This window comes from Sporobolomyces salmoneus (genome assembly GCF_050403485.1).
Source record: "Sporobolomyces salmoneus JCM6883 DNA, S_salmoneus_JCM6883_v1_ctg33, whole genome shotgun sequence".
NCBI lineage: Eukaryota > Fungi > Basidiomycota > Microbotryomycetes > Sporidiobolales > Sporidiobolaceae > Sporobolomyces > Sporobolomyces salmoneus.
In genome coordinates, this window is record NW_027481130.1 from 189,062 (window position 1) to 210,348 (window position 21,287).

General features: G+C 51.0%; 9 protein-coding genes across 9 annotated transcripts; 4 read left to right on the forward strand and 5 right to left on the reverse strand.

Annotated features, from left to right (window-relative positions):
- Positions 1-19: 19 nt before the first annotated feature.
- On the reverse strand, positions 20-1,160 carry YML6 (mitochondrial 54S ribosomal protein uL4m YML6; the record flags this gene model as incomplete). The annotated part of the gene is made up of 3 exons (XM_076633084.1): positions 20-864; positions 927-1,062; positions 1,125-1,160. The coding sequence occupies 3 exons, from the start codon at positions 1,158-1,160 to the stop codon at positions 20-22; spliced, it is 1,017 nt and encodes a 338-aa protein (XP_076486998.1).
- A 408-nt stretch (positions 1,161-1,568) lies between these two features.
- JCM6883_004369 (urease accessory protein UreD) lies at positions 1,569-2,635 on the reverse strand (the record flags this gene model as incomplete). The annotated part of the gene is made up of 2 exons (XM_076633085.1): positions 1,569-2,329; positions 2,392-2,635. 2 exons carry the CDS (start codon positions 2,633-2,635, stop codon positions 1,569-1,571), a joined length of 1,005 nt encoding a protein of 334 aa, XP_076486999.1.
- Positions 2,636-3,118: 483 nt separating this feature from the next.
- On the reverse strand, positions 3,119-8,260 carry JCM6883_004370 (uncharacterized protein; the record flags this gene model as incomplete). Its single annotated transcript, XM_076633086.1, has 15 exons — positions 3,119-3,609; positions 3,671-4,061; positions 4,123-4,182; positions 4,262-4,896; positions 4,971-5,018; positions 5,092-5,346; positions 5,457-5,496; positions 5,602-5,682; positions 6,014-6,375; positions 6,479-6,749; positions 6,818-7,357; positions 7,425-7,882; positions 7,949-7,989; positions 8,062-8,123; positions 8,204-8,260. The coding sequence occupies 15 exons, from the start codon at positions 8,258-8,260 to the stop codon at positions 3,119-3,121; spliced, it is 3,792 nt and encodes a 1,263-aa protein (XP_076487000.1).
- Positions 8,261-8,506: 246 nt separating this feature from the next.
- HUB1 (ubiquitin-like protein HUB1) lies at positions 8,507-9,187 on the forward strand (the record flags this gene model as incomplete). Its single annotated transcript, XM_076633087.1, has 7 exons — positions 8,507-8,552; positions 8,619-8,634; positions 8,717-8,776; positions 8,858-8,881; positions 8,955-8,975; positions 9,064-9,085; positions 9,155-9,187. The coding sequence occupies 7 exons, from the start codon at positions 8,507-8,509 to the stop codon at positions 9,185-9,187; spliced, it is 222 nt and encodes a 73-aa protein (XP_076487001.1).
- A 1,479-nt stretch (positions 9,188-10,666) lies between these two features.
- Positions 10,667-11,973, reverse strand: JCM6883_004372 (uncharacterized protein; the record flags this gene model as incomplete). The annotated part of the gene is made up of 6 exons (XM_076633088.1): positions 10,667-10,747; positions 10,825-11,208; positions 11,285-11,392; positions 11,480-11,655; positions 11,715-11,850; positions 11,920-11,973. 6 exons carry the CDS (start codon positions 11,971-11,973, stop codon positions 10,667-10,669), a joined length of 939 nt encoding a protein of 312 aa, XP_076487002.1.
- A 357-nt stretch (positions 11,974-12,330) lies between these two features.
- Positions 12,331-12,990, forward strand: MPC1 (pyruvate transporter MPC1; the record flags this gene model as incomplete). The annotated part of the gene is made up of 6 exons (XM_076633089.1): positions 12,331-12,455; positions 12,529-12,548; positions 12,611-12,633; positions 12,703-12,772; positions 12,855-12,860; positions 12,926-12,990. The coding sequence occupies 6 exons, from the start codon at positions 12,331-12,333 to the stop codon at positions 12,988-12,990; spliced, it is 309 nt and encodes a 102-aa protein (XP_076487003.1).
- A 433-nt stretch (positions 12,991-13,423) lies between these two features.
- Positions 13,424-14,583, forward strand: JCM6883_004374 (HD domain-containing protein; the record flags this gene model as incomplete). The annotated part of the gene is made up of 7 exons (XM_076633090.1): positions 13,424-13,537; positions 13,601-13,671; positions 13,737-13,790; positions 13,857-13,965; positions 14,030-14,195; positions 14,262-14,349; positions 14,406-14,583. The coding sequence occupies 7 exons, from the start codon at positions 13,424-13,426 to the stop codon at positions 14,581-14,583; spliced, it is 780 nt and encodes a 259-aa protein (XP_076487004.1).
- Positions 14,584-14,974: 391 nt separating this feature from the next.
- On the forward strand, positions 14,975-19,587 carry JCM6883_004375 (uncharacterized protein; the record flags this gene model as incomplete). The annotated part of the gene is made up of 7 exons (XM_076633091.1): positions 14,975-17,896; positions 17,953-18,069; positions 18,129-18,245; positions 18,307-18,388; positions 18,451-18,592; positions 18,655-19,159; positions 19,222-19,587. The coding sequence occupies 7 exons, from the start codon at positions 14,975-14,977 to the stop codon at positions 19,585-19,587; spliced, it is 4,251 nt and encodes a 1,416-aa protein (XP_076487005.1).
- Positions 19,588-20,295: 708 nt separating this feature from the next.
- On the reverse strand, positions 20,296-20,980 carry JCM6883_004376 (uncharacterized protein; the record flags this gene model as incomplete). Its single annotated transcript, XM_076633092.1, has 3 exons — positions 20,296-20,607; positions 20,668-20,740; positions 20,811-20,980. The coding sequence occupies 3 exons, from the start codon at positions 20,978-20,980 to the stop codon at positions 20,296-20,298; spliced, it is 555 nt and encodes a 184-aa protein (XP_076487006.1).
- Between the last annotated feature and the right edge of the window lie 307 nt (positions 20,981-21,287).

Consider the following 21,287-nt stretch of genomic DNA (forward strand, 5'->3'; position numbering starts at 1 on the left):
GCAACAAAAGAGAGAATCTCTAAACCCTAACCTCTGCCGATGCAACTTCTTCTAAAGCCTGTCTCTCCGCGAGATCTCCAACCTCCTCCTCTCCGTCGAACTCGTACTCTCCCTCTTCAAGGTCTTCCCACTCCTGTTCCAACCAAGGTCCATCCGGGTCGATTCGAGAGATGACATCGTCGACTGCTTCGAGATCGATAATCACGTTGCGGCGTTTGACGATATCCCACACCGACATGTCGAATACGTCCGTGACGACTGCGACATCTGGTAGATTGCCACTCGAGAGTTCGAACGCCCACCTCGCTCGTTCGTCTTGATCGTTTGTCGAATTGCCCGTTACGAATAACGCGTTCGTCCAACCTCGTTCCGTCAACTTCTCCTTCAACGTTCTCGTACTCGGTACATCCAATCCCAACTTCTCGACGACGGCCAAGTTGCCCGCTCTCCATTTCTCACTCAACGAAACTCTCAACCCGAGTTGTTCTTCCTTTCGATTAATCTTTCGCTTCCATCCATCGGGGCCTTTCGGTCGAGGTCCAAACGCCCTTCCTCCTCCTTTCAACATTGGACTTCCACGAGAACCGAGTCGAGCGTGTCCAGTTCCTTTCTGAGGTCGAATCTTTTTGCCAGAGAAATTCACTTCGGCTCGATTCTTCGTCGAGGCGGTACCGGCACGGAGGGCGGACAAATGAGCGACTACGATCTTGTGAAGGAGTGAAGGTCGAGAGGGAACGTTGAAGAGAGGAGCTGGGAGAGGGACGATCATTCGTTCGGAAGGGTTGTTGAGGGAAGGGTCGGAATGTTTCGGGTAGAAGGATTCGAGAGGGACGTGAACGAATGCATCTAGTGCGGACGGGGCAGCTACAAGGGTGAGAGTGCTTCAGTAAGAGAGAACAGGTTTGATCAAGAAATTGGAAACTCACGAGTCCGAGGCAGAGGCGGTGGAGAGGCAGGGGTAGGCTCAGAGGATGTTTCCAGTGGCTCGATTGGAGTGCTCAGGTTCGTTGTCGGCTCGGCAGCGGTTGCGAGAGCTCGAGAAGTCGAAGCGAAAGAAGAAGGCTATATACGCGCGAACGAGGGTCAGTGAGGGATCTAGAGAGCTGCAGAAAGTATCCACATACCTTGAAAGCTCTTCTTGTGGCAGCGAAGAACGACATGATGCGGTGTGGAGAGAAGCGAGTGATTCGCGGGACTCGTGAATTTCGTTTCTAAGTCGATTTTCTCGCAAAAGCTTTTGACACGCGAAGCTCAACATAGTCTGCACGACACGATCAAGATTGAACTGCACTCTTTGTGGAGTTCTCCGAAAATTCCGATCCATTCTCCTTTCGTTGCTCGTCTCGCATGTGGCTCTTCCAGGGCCTCTGCTTGCGCGCTGCTCACGTGAGTCGTGTGAGAGAGTGCTACTCAGATAATATATCGCTTACAACACCGTTACTACCTAAGACCATGCGAATAAACAGTGGGAAACCTCGGGATTTCCCTTTCCTGTTTCTTGCTCGTAAGCGCGCACCCTCTTCCTTTTCAGCTTTATCACCCTTCCTCCTCACCCTCGTCTCCATCTTCTAAGCGAGAGCAGTCTTCCACAGATCCTTTCCTATCAGTTCCTCGATCCCTCCCTCTCCTTTTCCCGCTTCCAGTAACTCGCACACCCATTCCTTCACTGCCTCTGTCGAATGTCCCGCACACCTCGCGACCCCTCCACCTCCTTCTAACTGTGAATAACTCCATAAGAGGGAATACGGTCTCGATTGGGTGTACTGAGTGAGGGAACCGAAAGTTTTCGAAATCGAAGACCGTAATCGTTCTGTTTGAGGGCCGAAGAGGAACAGGGCGGCGTAGCAGGAATAAGGGTCAACTCGATGTCGATACGTCGTTTCTCTTCCTCCTCGTATTGATTCTGGGGAGAGGGTCGAGGGTTCTTCATCTTCGAGTAACAAGACGTCCTTGACTATCCGGTTGCCTTTGATCCAGAGCTCGTTCTGACTGTGATATCTATCGAATTCCCACTCTTCTCCTTCTCCCTCGGTTCCCGGTCCGTTTCCGTTCGCTGGTTCCCCTCCTCCTCCTCTTCCATTGAATCTCATTCTCCCCGAGGTGAACCAGTCGAGCAGGATCAAGCTCGCCGAGTCGTCTTCGAGGTGGACGACTTGCTTCTGGTGGTAAATTGACCGAGAGAAGCATGTAACCGGGGCAGGGAGGAGAATGACGAAGGACTTTGGGGAAACCGAAATTCGATAGAGTTGAACAGTCGGGTTTCCCGTTGCTGAAGTCGTGTCGTTGCTCAAGTACCGCCCTTGTCTCGTCTTAAAAACTTTCGTCGATCCTATACGCTCACAAGGGAGGTATCAGCTTGAGCATCTCGTGAGGGAAGAGGAAGAGATTCACCTTGGGTCAATAAAACGAGAGTCGCTCCCTTTTCCGCTCTGATTTTCATCCGCACACGATCTCCACCTACTAATCCACCACCATACGAGATCAACCAAGCAACTTGCAAGTGTTGAATGAATTGTCGGGCGGAAGAGATCACTTTCAATGGGAAACTGAACGCGACCGTCGATAGACTTGCGCGGTTCGATCGGTCGGAAGTGCAGACTATCAGGCCATCGCCCGGTGATAGTCGACCATCCATACGAAGCGGTGAATAGGATGAGGAGGGAGATAAGGAGAGAAGTTGAGAGATCAGAATTGCTCTTTGTCGCTCCCCTCAACCTTCTGCGGCATGTTCCGGGCGGCCAACAGTAACAAAGATGCTATCAACCAAGTCGCGAGCGAGAACACAACGAATGGAAACCTTGCAAGGGAGACAGCGGCTCATCAAATTGGATAAGAGATGAAGAGCTCTGTAGGTCTTCAACCGACAGGAAAGGCTGCTGGAGGTGCTTCAGGGTCACCGAAAGGAAGTTCAGTACGATATCCGCTGACTCTCAGGGCCCAGCGGATTGAAGGAGTCCGATGCTTCCCGAAAGTACCCCGTCCGCTGCCTCTGAGCTGGTCAGGAGCTCCTTCAAGCAGCTCTGCGGCTTCCGTGATGCTTCGCAGGGACAGATACAACAATATGCAATGCAACACGGCACAGATCGAAAACAGTAGAGGATACAGGAAGTGCGAAAACTCAGGTCAAAATGATATTCCCCTTCTTGCTCCTCGACCAAAACTTCCACCAACTCTGCCCCGAGTCTTCACCGCCGCTATACCCCGACTGATTCTCTTCCTGTTCGCTCGAAGGGTAAGCGCCGACGAGAGGAGTCGTAGGTAAACTGATTGTCGTCCCGCTACTTCGATTCCTCCTATGTCCGTGCGTTGCGCCAGTCGGTGTCGGACCTACGTAGAGCGATCCCGAGAGAGATCCTCTCAACGATCTCGAGTTTGTGAGAGGAGTCGATCTTCTCTTTCTCGTTGGACTTTCATTTGCAGCGGTCTCTCCCTCTTCCGTCGATGACACGTTCGCGTCTCGGATAAGAGCGTCGAGAGTCGAATGATGGGGCAGTGTAGAGGTCGAGCCTGAGAGTTTGCGTCGCGTTGACCGGTGATGATGAGGTCGAAGGTCGAACCCGGGCGAAGAAGCTGCGAGTCCAATCGAGAAGCCTCGAGGTCTCCACTCGACTGTCAACACGGATTGTCAGTGCCTGGTAGGCTTTTTGACGGTCGTTCTGAGGGCACTTACGAGGTTCATCATCTTCCGCACCACTAACTTCACCCTCTTCTTCCTCGTCTGGCTGCAAATTCCCCTCAAGCTCCGACTCCGGTTCATCGTAATACCTCTCCTGTCTCTGCAGTAACCTCCCAACCTCTTCCTCCTCTTCTGCCTTGAGACTGCTTCTCCTCTTCTCCTCCTCTCCCTTATCCGTTCCCTTTTGAATGCTAACGATCCAAACTCCACCAAGTAAGACCGCGATCCCAAGAGTGACGAGACAGATCTGAAGGGTCGATAACTCGTCCCATTGATTGTAGTAGATGAGACCCGAGATGATCGAACAGGTGTTGTAGAAACAGAAGGCGAGGGGACAGACGAGGGTGGGTCCGACTAAACGTAGGGCGCGGTTCAGGTAGGCGAGCTAGAGATGTTCGAGTCAGTAACGATAACCAACATGAAGAGGGAGAGTGAGCAAAGCTCACTTGGAATAACTCGCAAACGAGCAAGACAATCACGATCAACCAAGCTTCAAAGTGACCAAACTGCGTGTCGCGTCCGAAGCGTACTCATCAGTTCTCGATCCGATTATACACCAGACAAGTAGGAACGGAGACGACTCACCTGATTTGTCTTTCCGACTATGCTCATGATCAATAGCTCGATTCCCGTCTTCGTGAACAACAGACACAAACCACTTAATGTTCCACTCGTTGCTCCATACGCTGCTCCGACCCAAATCCTCGTTTTCGCCGCCCTGCATTCGACCGCTTTCAGGCGCTCATCGTGAGAGTCTTGTCCAGATTCGTGCCCGGCTCGAATGGGTCGATTTCCACCTCCGATGATACTCGGAGCGGGGGAGTAGAGGTTATTCGAATCCGCCTCGATCTCGTTCTCGGCAAATGATAATCGAAACCCATTGGGGGTTGGTCTCTTAGATGCCAGCAGAGGACTCGTTTCGGATGCTTCTCCTCCGTCTGTCGTCGTCGATTCATTGAGAGGGGAATCGTTCGAGTTTGATTTCCTCGTCGGAGTAGACCATCTCCTCTTTCCCCTCCTCCCTGGCGAGACCGGTGGAGTTCTCGGTAACCTCACTCCATGTTCACGGGAGAGGTATCGAGATAGTCTCCATTCGGCGACGTGAGCGACGAAGAGGATCAAGACGAGGAAGAAAGCGAGGAGGGAAACCCAAATGATGAACGGGGCTCGACGGTAGAGGGCGACGAGTTCGGGCAGGGTATGGGTTTGCTCCGGAACGACTGTGAAATCAGAATGGCTCAACCGTTAGTTCACTCGGTAAGAGGAGAGGACGGTGGAGCCAGACGAGACTCACCTCCGAAGATTCCAATCAAAACAGCTCCTCCTGCGATCAGAACCGTTCCTGAGCCGGACAGAACAGCGACAGCATCAACTATACGTTCGATAGAGAGAGCTGAGCGAAGATCCGGGCTCACCAACGACTAAATGAACCGTAAACTCGTCCCCTAGCACTAATTTCGCAAACGCCGCATTCCACAACAAACTAACGGCGCCCAGAGGACCAAGAACGACGATTGGCAGTGCTCCGATCTGGAACAATGTACCGAAAACGTTGGAGAGAATGAAAATCGCGAATCCGAATAACCATAAAGGTCTTTGCCAATCTCGTTTCCGTTCGGTAGGTGGTAGCTTGTCGTTTCCGAGATGACTGAGTCGTTGTATCGTTAAGCCTGCACATCGAGGAGAGAGTGGAGGTTGGGTGTTGCGAAGACAGGAGACGGAAACGACGAGAATCAGCTATCGTGGTTTCCGAGATTGAAGCAGAAGAAGGGTTGCGTACCGAACGATTGTACGAGAGATGCTAGAAGTCCAACGATGACCTGTCACAGGTAGAACGACGAGCGTACGTTCTGCTTAGCCCTCGAGAGTTCCAGTCGACACCGCCGCCTTCGATCTTTAGCGAGAGGAAGCGTCGAGGAACTCACGCCTGCAGCTACACTAATATGTGGAGCATCTCCTTCATCTCCAGCTAGCATCCTCCTCGGAGAACTGGCGTTGATGATGAACTGGCAAGTCGGACGAGAGATGGAGCTGGAGTTTCGTAATTCCCTTGCTGGCTGTACTGACTACGTGCTTGCTCGTCGACGATGGCCTGGGTGTAACTGAGAGCGGTGGTGCGAGGTCGAAGCGAGTGTCGGTGACAGAGAAACACTTGCCAAGTTTCCCGATTTCGCTTCACCGCACGCGAAAGGTCGCGTGAGCTCACTCACTCTCTTCTCTCGATGGGGACAGCAACGAAGATGATAGAGACTATACAAAGATGAGGGTTATCGTTTTATCACCATAACCCCTCAAAAAACACAACCGAGTTTCAAAACTGCTGAAGAATGTCTAGACTGTCACTTCCGTTTTTTTCTCCTTTTCCTTGTGATCATCCTCATCATCCAAATGAATCTCTACCTTATCTCCCTCCTCTTCCTTCTTCCCATCCCCATTAACCCCCGATTGTCCCGGAATGATTTTCTCACTCTCCCCTCCCTCTTGACTTTGTACCGCAAATCGTTTCAATCGTTCACTGACGTGTTGAGGGTTCTCTTTCGGCCAATCACCGATCGGAGCTTTCGCTGGTGTCGAAGTAGGTTTAGTCGAGTCAGAGGAAGTGGAAGGGGAGGGTTTGTTGAAAGTTGCGGAGAATTTCGAACGGTTGAAGGCGTGGGAATGGGGGGAGGATTTCGGTGGGTGGGAGAAATGACAATCCGCTGTTTCACCACGCGAGAAGAAAGCGAGGTCAGTCAGCGAACTTCGACGAGATGTGCGAGATTGGGTGGAAGCTCGTCAGAATTTAGGAAAACGTTAACTTACATCTCGTACAAGCCGCACCATATCGACAAGGTACCGTACCACCGTTCGGATCCCCTCTCACGTCCCAAGGATGCATGAAGACGCAACCAGGTCGACTACACGCACTACCGAATTTACAAGGTTTCGAACCTGCTCCGGGAATTGTCGAGGGATCGGAAACGGGTGCTGAGGAGGAGGAGGTAGCCACAGGAGCAGGAGTAGGTAGTGAAGGCGAGGAAGCGGAGGAAGAAACGGTTTTTTGTGCTTTTGAGACGTGAGATTTCGGGCAATCCTGGACAAGTGAGAGGAGAGTCAGTACTGCCCCAGAGAGAGGAACGATAGAGATGAGAAGCTACTCACGGGATCCTCGCAAGCCAACTGTTTCTCGCATGCCTCACTACTGAGCACCAGCCCACTTTCTTTCGTCGCAACTGGACTCGGGTGCGAGTATCCACACTGAGGTTTCGTGCACTCTACACCGTGTTTACAGATCGCCTCAAGTTCCGGTTTCTTCGGTAGAACAACTGGAGGTCCCGAAGGTTTCGATTGCTGTTGTTGGTTCTGTCGGCGAGGAGGTTGTCCGGGAGCTCCTGCTCTGAATCCTCCCTGTTGTTGAGGAGAACCGAAAGCACCGAATGAATGACCGGGGTTGAAGGGGGCTGCTTGAGGGTTGAAACCGGATTGCTGAGGAGGAGGAGCGAACGCGTTCGAAGGTGTACTCCAAACGTTCTGCATTTGAGCGAACGCTTGAGCTTGTGCCATCGCGTGTGCTTGTGCTTGAGCGAGAACGGGAGGTGGGAGGGAAGATGCGAGAGGATGAGCTGCGAGAGCGGGGAAAGGGATAGATGCGAGGGAAGAAGGGTGAGCGCCGGAATTGACAGCTTGAATCGTTTGAGTGATCTAAATCGCATCGAACTGTTCAGCTCGGACTCTCGAGGGAGTGTAGAAAAACCATAAAGAAACTCACAGCATCGAAAGCAGCTTGAGGCATTCCCAAGTTATTCACGAAAGGAGCATTCACGTTTTGATTTCTCGGTCCAGGTGCGAACTGCGCATTGTTTCCACCCATTCGATCGAACAAACTCTTCCCGCCCCCGTTCCTGTTCCCATCGAACCTCTGTCGCTGTTGAGGAGGTTCTCTTCCACCATCCATTTCTCGACTATCTCGTTTCACTCCGGTTACGGCTGCTCCAAACATGCTTCTACCTCCTGTAGGTCTCGCTGGTAGACCTGCTCCTGCTGATGAGCTCGAAGGAGTCGAGTTCGAAGGGCCGGAGGGAACGGAGGGGGAAGTCGCTGAGGGGAGAGGGGCGGGAGGGGCAGCAGGTTCGGGGTAATGGTTCTTGACTTCTTCGAATAACCAGGTAACGAATGAAGGGTCGAAGTCTCCACCGATCAAGTCTGATAGTTCTCCAGAGATTTGCTCTGTTCGAAGCGAGTGAGAAGTGAGTTTCGAGAATCAAATCGAAGCGGAAGGGAGGGAGAGCTTACCCGGAGTCTTTCGGTTACCCAACATGACAAGACAGTATTCTCTGTTTACGCATAGCTCATCCGGTCAGCAAGGGTCGTAAGGGAAGGGGGCGAGAGAGAGTGGAAAGACTGACGCCATTGTCGGATCATCCTCTGTACTCCATTCGAGCGATGCCAATTGCTTCTGAATAGATCCCTACATACTCATTCGCTCCACGTCAGTGCTGATCGGGCGATGAAAGCGAGAGATGCAGTTGATGAGATTCGAGAACTCACTTGAAGCGCCTGACCTTCAGGGGATGAAGGGTTGACGTTGGGCTGATAAGTCGACATGTTCTGTCTTCGTACTACGTCTGTGTAGCGTTCAGTCGGGAGAAAATCGAGTGAAGGGAGTGGAAACAAGAGCGAGGTCAAAGTGGCAGCTGCTCTTGTCTCCTCTCCATCTCCCAAGCGGTTCTTTCTCTCAGCTTAGTCAGTACAGAACGCTTCAGACCTCCATCTCGGAGGCGATCGCGAGCTGACTCGTTCTCTAGCGCTCCACTTCCGAACAGATCTCTTTCGACTCTCCTCTCTTCCTACATGGCTTTGATTGAAGTTATTGCAAACGACCGACTGGGTCAGAAAGGTAAGCTATCCCTGCCCTCCGACGGCTTCTCACGTCGAACGAGCTGACTTGCGTTTGATCGCTCAGTCCGAGTAAAGTGCGAGTGAGTGTCCCCTTCTCTGCTCTTCTGCTCGTTTAGGTGCTTGGCGAGCGACAGATTGACAGATTTTGTCGCTACAATGTAGCTCGGAAGACACTGTCGGAGATTTGAAGAAGCTGATCGCAGCTCAAACTGGTACCAAAGCGTAAGTTCTTCTCTCTTGTCTCTCAAGACGAGCACAACTCGTTACTGACCGGTTGTTGACGCTCTGAACGCTGCTATACAGTGAGAAGATCGTTCTCAAGAAGTGGTAAGTCCACACAAGCGCGCTGGGACCTGCCGAACGAAACTGACTTCTTCGTCTTTGCGATTGCGTTCGCTAGGTACACCATCTACAAAGACCAGTACGTTCTCCCCTACCATACTTACAGTCACTCTGCTTCTTACGCGCCGCTGACTCGCATTGTCTCGCTGTTGCTTCCGATGTTACAGCATCACTCTTCGAGATTACGAGGTTCGTCTCGGTCTTTCCTTACTCGTTTTGTTCCCGAAACCTGACTAGTCCCTTCAACGAGATGTTCAGATCAACGACGGTATGAGTTTGGAGATGCAATAAGCGGAACAACTCTCTCGGTTCAACCGCCGCTTTTCTCTCCTCTCTGTAGCAATAATTCGGTTCTACTCTCGCAATATCATGTCGAGCGCACATTCATCACTGCCTCTTGACATCGAAGGTCCGGGGACAGCGCACTCTGTCGAGCCTGCGCGCTGTGATCAGGTTGCGACAGCGAAGACTCGCTCTTCCACGACGTCGAGCTCATTTTTGCGGTAAAATAGCTCGGAACTTCCGCAGCTTGTTATTACTTCCTGTCAGCATAGCGAGCTCTGTAACCGCAGTACAAATTCGTCCCGAGGAGATCGCGAAAATATGCTCGAGAGTCGAGACTCAGAGATTTTGTCTCTTCTTTTCCTCGTGCGTCCATAAACAGACTCCACCGTACGGCATACTTCGATTACCATCAGTCAGCAACACCCCAGACCAGCCTATACAAAACGAATCACCCGCAAAGAGCAGGAGATAGAGGGAAGGAGAAGGAACGAAAAAATAGGAACTCGAGGGAAAAGAGGGTTCAATCGCCTCGGAACAGTAGACAGAGGATACGTAAAGGATATGATCGGAATTAGCTAGAAGCCTGGGACGGCAGCAGGGCGGACTAGATGAGGGTGACAGGAGGATCTTCGAGTTCACCTTAGAAACGAGCAACTACAACACATCTCGATTCTGCGGGCGAATGGTGTACTGATTATGGATGGTTTGTTTCGAACAGCCTTCTAGCAATGGCCAAGTCGAAGAACCACACGAACCACAACCGTTAGTTGCTCCCTGCCTCGCATTCTCCCCCTCTATCCTCGCTAACTCCTCTTGCTTCTTACAGAAAACAAGGTTCGCTTACTCTTCCTTCGACCCAACACTTGCAATCCGGAAGAGCTGGGAAACTGACGACAAGTTTAACGAAAACCCCACCTTGTTCATTTTGAGAATTATATAGAAGGCTCACCGTAACGGTATCAAGAAGCCCAAGACCAACAAATACCCTTCGATGAAGGGTGTTGACCCCAAGTTCCGTCGTAACCAACGTTACGCCGCTCAAGTACGCTCATATCCTCTTTCATCCCTTTTCGAAGCAAATCGAAGCGGTGACTGACGATGTGATTACGTGCTGCCTGCAGGGAACTGAGAAGGTCCTCCGTGAAGCTCGCAAGGCTGCCGCTGCTACCGCTTAAAGAAAAAGGAAGAGTCGGACAAGATTAAATGAATTTTGGTTGTGTTTTCACTTTTTTTTTTCGTGTCGGGAGGGCCAGTAACACTCGGGAGGAGGATCGTATCTGTCAATTTATCTCAACGTGAATTGGGAGATATACCCTCTTCTCTCTTCGACAAAAACTTCATGTTGAACGAAGGGAGGGAGAACGAGAGAGGCATGGATCGAGTTTTGCTTTTCTCTCAAGTTGGCTTTCCGTTCACGGAGTGTCATGATCAACTCTCTACCAGACAGCAGACAGTTAGGTTTCGTATTGTGAAGGATAAGGCACTCTATTGCGATGATCTCGTAAACATGAAACCGTGTACAGTCCCTCGAATCGTTAAATCTCCGTCATCTTCCGGGAAAGCAGGCTATCACGAGCATCACAACGGACGCAGCATCATCAGTACCACGGTCTCTGACAGCGTATAGTGAGAAGAAAGCTCACCCCTGCTTCTTTATCTTCCCAGACTTTTCTTACTTCCCAACCATTCTCTTTAGCGAGCGACAAGATCTGTAAATCGGCTTCGACGAATTTCGGTCGATGATGCGAGAAGAAACATAGGACTGCTGGTGTATTGACGGGTTCGTCGGAGGTCGAGGTTAAATCGATAGGAGGGAGTTTTGTCGTTGAATTCGACTGTGTTCGATCGTTTCCGGCAGTTGTTGGAGGTGGTGGTGAGGACAGGCAAGATAGGCAGGTTTTGAGTAGGGCTAGATGTTGAGAATGATTGAAAACGAGATCCGAAAGGAGGATGAGGTCGAATTTGGAAGAATAGGAGTTCGAGAGGGAAGCGAAGAGCGGTTCGGGAGATGAACCCCATGTGAAGCCCTGTCAAGAGCACGAAGATACACGAGGTGTCAGTAGAAACGTTGAGGAGGCAGGAACGAGTAAGGAGGAGACGCACAGCAGCTCGAGTTGCGGCAATTTCGTCGGGTGAGGAATCGATATTGAGCTCGACGTTCTTTTCAAGGTTCTTGACGAGAGCAGCGTCAGGAAAGTCAGATATCACGACCTATTCGGTACACATGAAGCCAATACGCTTAAAGTCAGTGAGCTTGAGCGAAGAACGAGTTTTCTTTCTGCGAGACTCAGCTCTTACCTGTCCGGCACCTTCCAGAGCCGCTACCAACCCGGGTAGTCCTCCTCCAGCTCCCAGCTCAAGTACGTTCTTCCCCTTGTTCTTCCCTTTGCCTCCATCTTTCGCATGTAACAAGGTCGAAGCGTGCAATTCTAGAAATTGAGCGAGTGCGATCGCAGCTGGATAAAGGATATGACCTGTTCCCTCAAGAGTCAACTCGATAGCGACGATACAATGAGAATGCGGATGTGCTTACCCCACAGAGGATGACCGGAGACGAGTCCAACTTCAACTTCTGCAGAACCGCGAAGTTCTCCATAACCTCCATACTTTCTTCGTTTGTAAGTCCTTACGGTCGGGGGCGGTGTTGCTGGTCTGAACCCCTCGGGTTCCTACGGATCAAAGAGCGAGTGTCAGCTCAGAGAGCAGAGAGAGGAGGAGAGAGAGAAATATGAGCGAACTTCGAGGAAAGCGCCGAGTCCTTCGTCTTCCGAGTCTGTATGCGAAGCAGCCATCTCTCTCAAGTTAGACAGGTCGTTCGGCTTGAAAGTCGGTGAAGAGTTGAGTGAAAGAGATCCAAAACCTCTCTCTCCTCTCTCCAAACGACTTCATAACTCAAAAGTCAGTCAACTCACTCGAAAGCGAACGTACGCATACTGACCGTGATTGATCTATCTAGTGGCATCCCAATTCGCGCAATGGGCAAAGTGAGTCCTCCTCCCCTTCTCCTTCTCCCAACAATCCCCTCGGGAGTTGATCAATCTGACCCTCTCTTGCTTCTCCCAGATCTCCTGAAGCTGTATGCACTCTCTATCAGCCCACCGGCAGACTCGAGCTAACGAAGAAGCGGGATGTGATAGCGTAAATACTTCATGTCAACTCATTTCTGGGGGCCAGTCGCGAATTGGGGATTACCTCTCGCGGCTATCGCGGACTTGACGGGTAAAGATCCGAAATTCATCTCGGGTCCTATGACCGTTGCTCTCGCTTCTTACTCGTAAGTTCCCTCCCCCCTCTATGCCGAAAAAGTGGAGCGCTCAATTTTTTTGGTTCGTTTGGGACGTCGATAGGATGGTGTTCATGAGATTCGGTGAGTCTCTCCTTCCCTGAGAGAGCTATAGCGTGGAGCTGACGATGGGAGCGGTGCGAAAGCGTGGCGTGTTCAACCTCGGAATGTGAGTTTCACTCCTTTCGGTCTCCCCTGTATCCTTTCGCCCTTCAGCTGATACGAGTTGCGATGACAGTACCTACTCTTCGCTTGTCACTTGACAAATGCTACTGCTCAATCCCTTCAAGGTGCTCGATTCCTTCAATGTGAGCACAACTTCTGCCTTTGTCTCGCGATTCGGTTCCTGATCCGCAAGCTCGTTCTAAATGACTCGGCTCATCTGCGCAGACAATTGTGAGTCTTCTCTTCGCTGTCAGCTATGTAAGCCGACGTGTGCTCACTAATTTTGTACTCTGCAGACTTCGGCGGAAAAGAAAACGACTCGACGATCGAAAAAGTCAAAGACGCCGTCACTTCGAACTAAGCCCAACGAACTTTTCTCAGCAAACATAGACTTCTCCCTTACCCTTATCCCTATATCCCTTCGCGACGGCGGCTCCTCCAGACCTTTCCGATTCCTTGCTCTCTGAGCATTCTTCTTTCCGTCGTCTAATCGGTTGCTCTTTCCCTCTTTCTTTCTTATGTGCGTTTTATGTCAGTATGTCCCATCGTTTTTACTCTTGGGCGAGCCGCGGGCTGGTTAGGGAAATTTTCGCAATTCAACGAATGGATTCGGATACAAAACAGAAAAATGCAAACCACTTGAATCATTTCTGGCTGCGAGGATTTTTGCGCTCGAGTGAAGGGAATTGAGTACATCTTGCAATGATACGCACAGTGAGCCGATATTCCCTTGAATGACCGAGACATCCGGAATTGTTGAACGAAACGAAACCATTCGTTTCTCTTCCATCAACATGTCTCCCGCACCTCTTGAATCGACCATCCAAGGCACTCCTGCTGCGCCACCAGTACCCCTGGACTGTCGGAGCGGTATCCTCGGCTTCTTTCACACCATTGAACGATTAAAAGTGCGTTCCCTGAAACCTCGTCACTGTCACCGGCCGAAGACTGACCTCACTCGTTGTGAGTAGACTAACAAACGTACTGGATGGGTCAACCAAGGAATCGACAAGCCCGAATCGATCGCGGATCATATGTATAGGTAAACACCTCTTTCCTTTCTTCCGTCGCTCTCTCCACGAGCTGATCTGGATGTCGACGATACAGAATGGCAACGATGTGCTTGACGTTCCCAGAGATCGGTCAACTGGATATCGCAAAGTGAGTTTTGAATCGCTCGACTTCTTTCAACATAACAAGGCTAATTGGCTCGTTCTTTTGGGATAGATGCGTCATGTTATCTTTGGTACACGATATGGCAGAAGCAGATGTAGGAGATATTACACCTGAACATGCTTCGGGTGTTTCCAAGGAAACGAAACTCGCCTTGGAACAAGTACAAACCTCTCCTTTTCTCTCGTTCTCTCTTGCTCGCAGACTGACTGTTCTCCGTGGCTTAGAAAGCGATGGATCGATACGGAGGCTTATTGGGACACCCTTCAATCCCTAGTATGAGGATCCGAGACTTGTGGAACGAATACGAAGATCGAATCACTCCCGAATCGAAATTCGTTAAAGATTTAGATTTACTCGAACTGTGTCTTCAAGCGGTCGAATATGAGAACTGTGAGTCACATTGTCGCTTTCAGATCCGAATGTGAGTTCTGAACTGATCGACGGGTGATGTCACAGCGCAAGGATGCAAAACTTTACAAGAGTTTTTCGAGACGACTTTACCGAGGATTTTACACCCTGTCGTGAAAGGTTGGGCTAGGGAACTGTGAGTCTTCACTCTTACCGCTCTTCGAATCGTCCTAACGCTGTTGTATGGTGTAGTCTCGCGGAACGAAAGAAGAAATGGGAAGAAAGAGGATGGGAGGGATACACAGACGTCGCATTAGGACCTGAGGAAGCAGAGGAGGAAACGACTTCGACTCCAGTAAATGGAAGCAGTACAGAGGAACGACCGAGATTACCGATCAAGGTTTGGGGAGAACACAAGGACGAAGAATAGTTATTTGCAGCCTGACGTTTTCTTTAGATTGTTTTCGCTTTCCCCCTCGTTTGCTCTTTCTCGCACAGTCTGCCTTTGTTGTAATGCTTCCATTCACTACTGCCATACACTGCAGAGAGAAGCACTCGAGAAGAAGCGAGAGAAACGCGTGACACTTTGACGATGTTGAACGATTCGAACGGTTTCTCTTTCTTCCCGATCTCATCTCTCTCGATCACGACCTTTTCACTCGCCCAACGACCGTGTATACCCTTACTATACCTCTCTATTGGGTAGTAGACCCCCTCTCATCGCCCTCTAGACGCTAGCTGACTCTTAACAGTTCAGAAAAACAAACAGCTCAATCAACTACCCTCTTTTTTCCTCCTCCGATCCAAACTAGCGCGCAGGGATGGCGACTGTGCCACCTGTGTTCTCGCCAAAACCTAGCGGGACTTCGATCCTTCATCCCTCGGGAGCGGAAGGGGGAGTTGAAGCAATCAGTCAGAGGAGGAGGAATTCGGGTTCGTTCAAACACATGTCGTCTGGAGGACTCGTTTCGAACTCGCCATTCACTGCGAGATTGGGAGGACTCAAGTCTCCTCCGCAATCGCCTTCGAAAGGAGGAGGAGATGGTCAATCGAGGATCCCTCAACCTCAAAGTTTGAGATCCGCTGGAACCACGACAACGACAATGAGAAAAGCGAGTGGGGACAATGGACCAGTCAAGGAGAATAGTAATCCTTCTGATTTGAACGAACTCGCGGGATTCGGAGGAGACTCGAAGAGGAACTCTCCTTTGATTCCATTTCGTCCGATTCGATCATCCAACAATCCCTCTTCCTCTTCCTCTTCCTCCTCTGCTTCTCCTTCGATTCCCTCGACTACTGGATCTCCATTCAAACCTAATCGGCCTACGTTCTCCTCTTCCTCGAGTCCTTCGAAACGTCAAACTCCTTCTCCCTCGCAGCAACAAGAAGAATCAGACTTCGATCGTCGTCAATCTTCTTCCTACGCGGCCCTTCGCAAGAATGGAGGCCTCGTCACTTCTTCCCCGTTCACGAATGGACAAACTCGATCCTCGGCAGCTGAAACCCGTTCCTCGAATTCGACGATTCCTTCTCCCGAAATGCAACAAGTTCCGTATGAAATCGCTGCACTCTCTCACGAATCGGCTCCGTTCGGATACCTCGACTTGACGGATGAACCTGTCGAGCATGAATCTACTCTACCCGTCGTCACTTCCCCTCAGCAACACAGTGCGAAATCGGGAGGATCAGAATTAGGGTTGGGAGCTCGACCCGGTTCGCAATGGAGTCAACATGCAGCCGCTCAAGCTCATTCGAACGATCATCAACAACAACAACAACATCGAAGAATCATTGCGAGTGGTGGATACGCTCCTTCTTCGACTCCTCCTCGCCAGAGTGCTAGTTCTCCTCTCACTTCTCCGAACGGTTCTGCACTTTCGCCTTTACGTCGAGGGATTCGAGGACCTCGTCCTATGGGTTACGGAGAAGATGGAATGGTCGACGATGATGGGGAAGAAACTGAACGAGAAGGAGAGATGAAGAGTCGAACATTGAGGAGACAACCTAGTAACAAGACGGTGACTTGGGCCGAAACTGAAGAAGTGTTGGAATTCGAAGTCGAGGAGGAAAGGAGGAGGAGTATGATGAGTGATGTTTCGAGTAGCAGTACGACGAGCGAAGACGATAGGAGGTATTATCGAAACGAGGATAGTTCGGATGAAGAGGAGGAGGAGGAAGAAGATTACGGTAGGAGATCTTACCCTCAAGGTCAACATCAACAGGATTACTCGTTCCAGGAAGGAGGGAGTATCGAAGTTCACGACGTTGAAGATTCAGACGCGGAGGAATCGGTCGTTTCGACTACGAGTTCGGCCATGGACGATATGATTGAACAAATCGACGATTTTATCCAGGAAGAATCGTTCGAGGGTCAATCAAGACCGAGGGACGTCTTTGGAGGTCGTCAGCACAACAACTTTGCTCAACAATCGAATCCTTCGAACGCAGACGATCTCGTGAGCGAAGTCAATTCGGCATCTTCCTACGACGATGATGGAGAGGAGGAGGAGGATCGAGACGTCTTACGAAACGCAAAGCAATACCTCCTTAATCGATCTGGAATGCAAACTCCCGCTTCTCCCGTTCGACCTCAACTTCCTTCCCCTCCGACTCCGACTGCTCAACTTCCTCCTGTTCCTTCCTCGACCGCTCCCTCTCATCTCGCACCAGTCTCCTCGACAACTTCGGGGATGCCTCGATCTGAATCTCAATACTCGTTGCCCGATATTCCCGGCACTTCTCCTTTCCTCGGATTCGAAGAAGGAGGAGCGAAACCCTCTTCCAACTCTGTCGCAATCACGCAACCTCTCAGTCCCCGTCGTACTCCCGCTTCCCCTCCTCCGAACCATTCGACGCCTACTGCCTCGACCTCTTCCTCACCGACTCGTCCTCCGATGTCAGCTCGCACCGGTTCCTCTTCTCCGATCCTTTCCGCGTTCGATCGACTTTCACTCAACAACTCGAACGGAGGAGGAGATCAATCACCTCAACTCTCGAGAAAGGGATCTCTCGTCGGAAGCGATGTCACGACGACTTCGAGTATTTCGTGGTACGGTTCTGGAGTCAACGGTAGTCTACGAGGAGGAACCGTTCGATTAGGCCGAGATCGACTCGACGAACGAATGAAAGCCCATCAAGCACTCCTCGGTTCGACAACGACGAGTAGTCCAACTGTCGGTACTTCTTCTTTCGGAGCGTTCCCAACTCTCTCTTCTCCTCCACTTCCTCCTACCGCTTCCTCTGCTCAACCCGTTGGTCCTTTCTCGCAAGTGATGGATCACACTCAATCTGCTCCAGCTTCTTCCGCTCTCCTTTCCTCGACGGGAACGACCCCGGCATCTCGAGCGATCGAAACTCGACCGGCATCGAAACCTCGTTCGGCTACTCTATCCTCAAGTATGTTACCTACGATCGCTGCCTCTTCTCAACGAACGAAACTTGGGTTGAGTGTCGGAGCTCCTCTAACGGCAGACGTCGCGGAAGAAATGACTTCGCCTTTGGATCGACTTCAGCGGGGGATGGAAGGAAGAGTAGAAGGAACGGAATGGAAGAGTGGTGATAGCTTACTTGGAGTCGCAGACCTCGCAAAGGGAGGGAAAGTCGAGCGAGAAGAGTTGAGCTCGGATGAGGATGACGAGGCGGGAGAACACGCGACGACGATGAAGAAAGCTGCTTCGGAACCGAGACCGAGGAGAAGAAGAAGTCGATCGACGGGAGATGCGAACGTCGCAGAAACGGCTTCAGTAAGTTCTCCCTTCCCTCTCTCTCCCTTCAAGAGCTCATCTTTCAGTATTCTCAGGCTCCGATGGAGGTCATGCACACGATGCCCGAGCTGGGATTCCAGAAGAAGGCTACCGACGCTGCATTCGCTTCAAACGTGCTCGAATCGCTTGACGATATCTACAATTCCCGAAATGTGAATTCTTTCTCTCCGTTTCTCGCCAGGATTTCAATCACTGATCCGTCTAGTCACAGCGCACCTACCGAGTTCGAGAATCAAAGCATATCGTCGTCGTCAGCGACATCAACGGACACAAAGCAGGAGACGTCGATCCTGGACGAGCGTGGAGGAAAAAGAGACCTTCTAATGTCGTGAGTCTCTCGCTTCTCTTAACGCTCCTAGCAGAAGAGTGACTCTCACCTATCTTCACAGCACGATATCAAACGATCGGCTTCGACCGTCAGCGTCAACTCTCGAAGAGCGCGAGAACATTCGGGTCAACTTTTCGTTTGTCGTGAGTCTTCCTTTCCAACTCCTTGCAATTCGACATGAGCTGATCTTTCGATGAGTGAGTAGTCCGAGACGTTACCTTTGAAGGTGTACCGATGCCACGAGAGCGAGTCAACATCAGCGCCTCTCTCGACAACGGTCGACAACGAGTCGAAGCTGCAGTTCGTGAACTGGTTCCGAAAGTTTCCCTCAAGAAAGAGTTTGAGCTGTGAGTCATTCACTCCTCGACATATGCTCGATCTCGTTACTGACTGGTCGCTCGTTAATCAGTGTTTGCTCGGAAAACCTGTCATTCTCGATCCATTTCACCGTGCCGAATCAACCTCCTCCTCCCGTTCAAGCAGCGCCTGCACCTTCTCCTCCTCTCTCACCCTCGAAGACCTCTCGCGGGTTCCGCATCTTCTCCTCACCGAAGAAAAAGGCTACTCCAACTCGACCCGTAGCTCCCCCTCCTACTCCCGATCCATTCTACGATTTCGTCTCCTCAGACGGCAAACTCGCGACCGCTTCGATCAACTTCATCGACCAAGTATCGAAATGTCGACTAAGAAAAGCGAGAATCGTCGTACCCTTCTCGAAGAAGGATCCTCATTCGCCTCGATCGTGCGGTGGTTCCCTCACGGTCGACTTGCTGTTCGTCCCGGCTATTCCGGGAGTTCCGAAAGCTTCCCTCGCAAAATCGATGGACGAGGTTACCGAAGGACTCGAACGAGCGGATTGGGCAACGAAAGTTACTCACGAAGGAGTTTTGACTCAATTGGGTGGAGATTGCTCTGTGAGTCTCGACTACCCGAAGCTCTCTTCGGGGATCGCCAAAACTCACTGTTTCGCTAACAGGTCTGGAGGAGACGAAACGTCAAATTGCGAGGCAACACTCTCGTTCCTTACTCGGAAGTCACGAAACGTTCTCACGTCGAGATCAACCTCTCCTCGGTCGCTACTATCGAAGATCTAAACGCTCCTTCCGTCTCCACCCCTCGCAGCCGAACAAATTCGGACGACATGGACGAAGATATCGGTCGAATGGACAACTCTTTCCGACTCGAGTTCAAGGATGGAGGAAAGATCGATTTCTTCGCCGACAACGGTGACGCAAAGACGAAGTGGCTCGAAGTACTTCGCCAGGTGGCTGGTACGGACGCAAAGAAGGGAGCTCCCGAATGGGCCGTCGCCGTTCGAAAACTACCGCCTCCGAACAAGTAAAATCGCCTCCCTTTCCCTCTCTATGTCTCTGTTGGAACTATTTCTCCACTCTCTATTTCACGCCTCCTCCTCCCTATACACGCCACCACGACTGTACACTCTTTATCGACGACTTCCTTGACCCACCTCTTTCGTTTTTCTTTCGACACAAACCCTCACCTTGACCTGATTTAACACACGGACCATCTATATATATCTTCTCCTCGTATTCACTAGCTCTCGCTCTCTCCTTCGTTGTTTCTCCCTCGTTAAACGCATCCCTTTTATCGATTTTTCAATTTTGAGCTCGATTCGAGTTTTTTTCGCTATCTTTTGCCTTTTCTACTGCAAACCCGATACCCGTTTGAGACCGTCTACACTAGGTGCGACTGAAGACTGAGCCGTGGGACGTGAACAGAGTATGAGATCTGCGGCTAGACAAGCAGTGAGATCGTGAGAAAAGGTGGAGCGTTCGGTGAGCTTTGGCGCAAGACACAAATCGCCTGATCACCGACGGATAGAACAAGCTATGTTGCGAGGGTATTGTCCTCCCTCGATCAGGTACCAATAGTGAGCACACGACGGGAAAGAGGCGAAGCTTTAGGGAGAGACCCGCAAGAAGGAACACTGCAGCTGTTCTTCTGACTGTACAAGGCGTTTCTCCTGTCCCGTCACCAGACTGATGGGCCTAGCGCTGGTGAGCTGTCCGGTTCAGGGCAAATAGTCTAGCTAGCTTCCGAAGTGTCCAGATTCTTGCGCGAGAATGTTGTCGAAACAGATGCTGCATTCATCGTTTCCAGCTCCCTCCTCGACGTCTCCGCTCCTCTCCAATTTGACACGTTCGATCGTGAGATTTAGTCGTTCAGCCTTCATCGTACGGACGAATTCGGCACCGACTTCTTTCTGAGCGCGTTTGAGTTCAACCTTGACGAGTTCCTTCGTTTGTTCTTTCTTCTCCAAAGTCGCTTCGACGTCGGCGATCAAACTCGGGTGGAAGCAGAGTTGCCTCAAACGAAGCAGTCTGACGAGAACGTGAGAGTACTGGCGAAGAGGGATCGAGAGTCAGTCCTCAGCTTTGAAACGGAATCGAAGACAACTCACGTTTTTGAGCACGGTACCGTTTCTCAACATCTTCTTGAACTTGATTTGAGCCTTCTTCTCGACCGCATCGTAACTGAGAGTGAAGATTGACAGACGATCAGCTCTTGAAGTCCCGCTCGCGAGAGGCGAGTTTGACGACTTACATCTCACGTTCTTCTTCGGAGAACTCGAGAGAGAAGAGTTCAATCTTCTTCTCGGGAAGAGAGATCAGTTCCTTTCCATCACTGTGAGAGGGAAGACTAGTCAGCGATGAGAGACCTCGGTCGACGAAAGAAAATCGACAAACAGTTTCGAATCCTACGATCGCAAGCATGAGTTTCGGGTGCGAAAGACCATCGCATCGGAGTCGCTATGTCACGGAAGGGCCTCTCGACTATTCTGTACCCATGCGAGGCCGAACGGAGAACAGCAGCGAGCTTGGTCAAATGAAGAGTTTGCGACGCCTCGACAAATTGCTCGCGATTGACAAGCAAAGAACCGCGTCGTCACTCCTTCCTCTTGCTACTCCCGGCTTTGATCACTCGAGAACAGAGGAACAGCAACAAGCGAGCGATCACGAGGGAATCGCCGTGTGAAACGAGTCACGCTTTTGTCGAACCTTCGATAGACCACATGCCCGC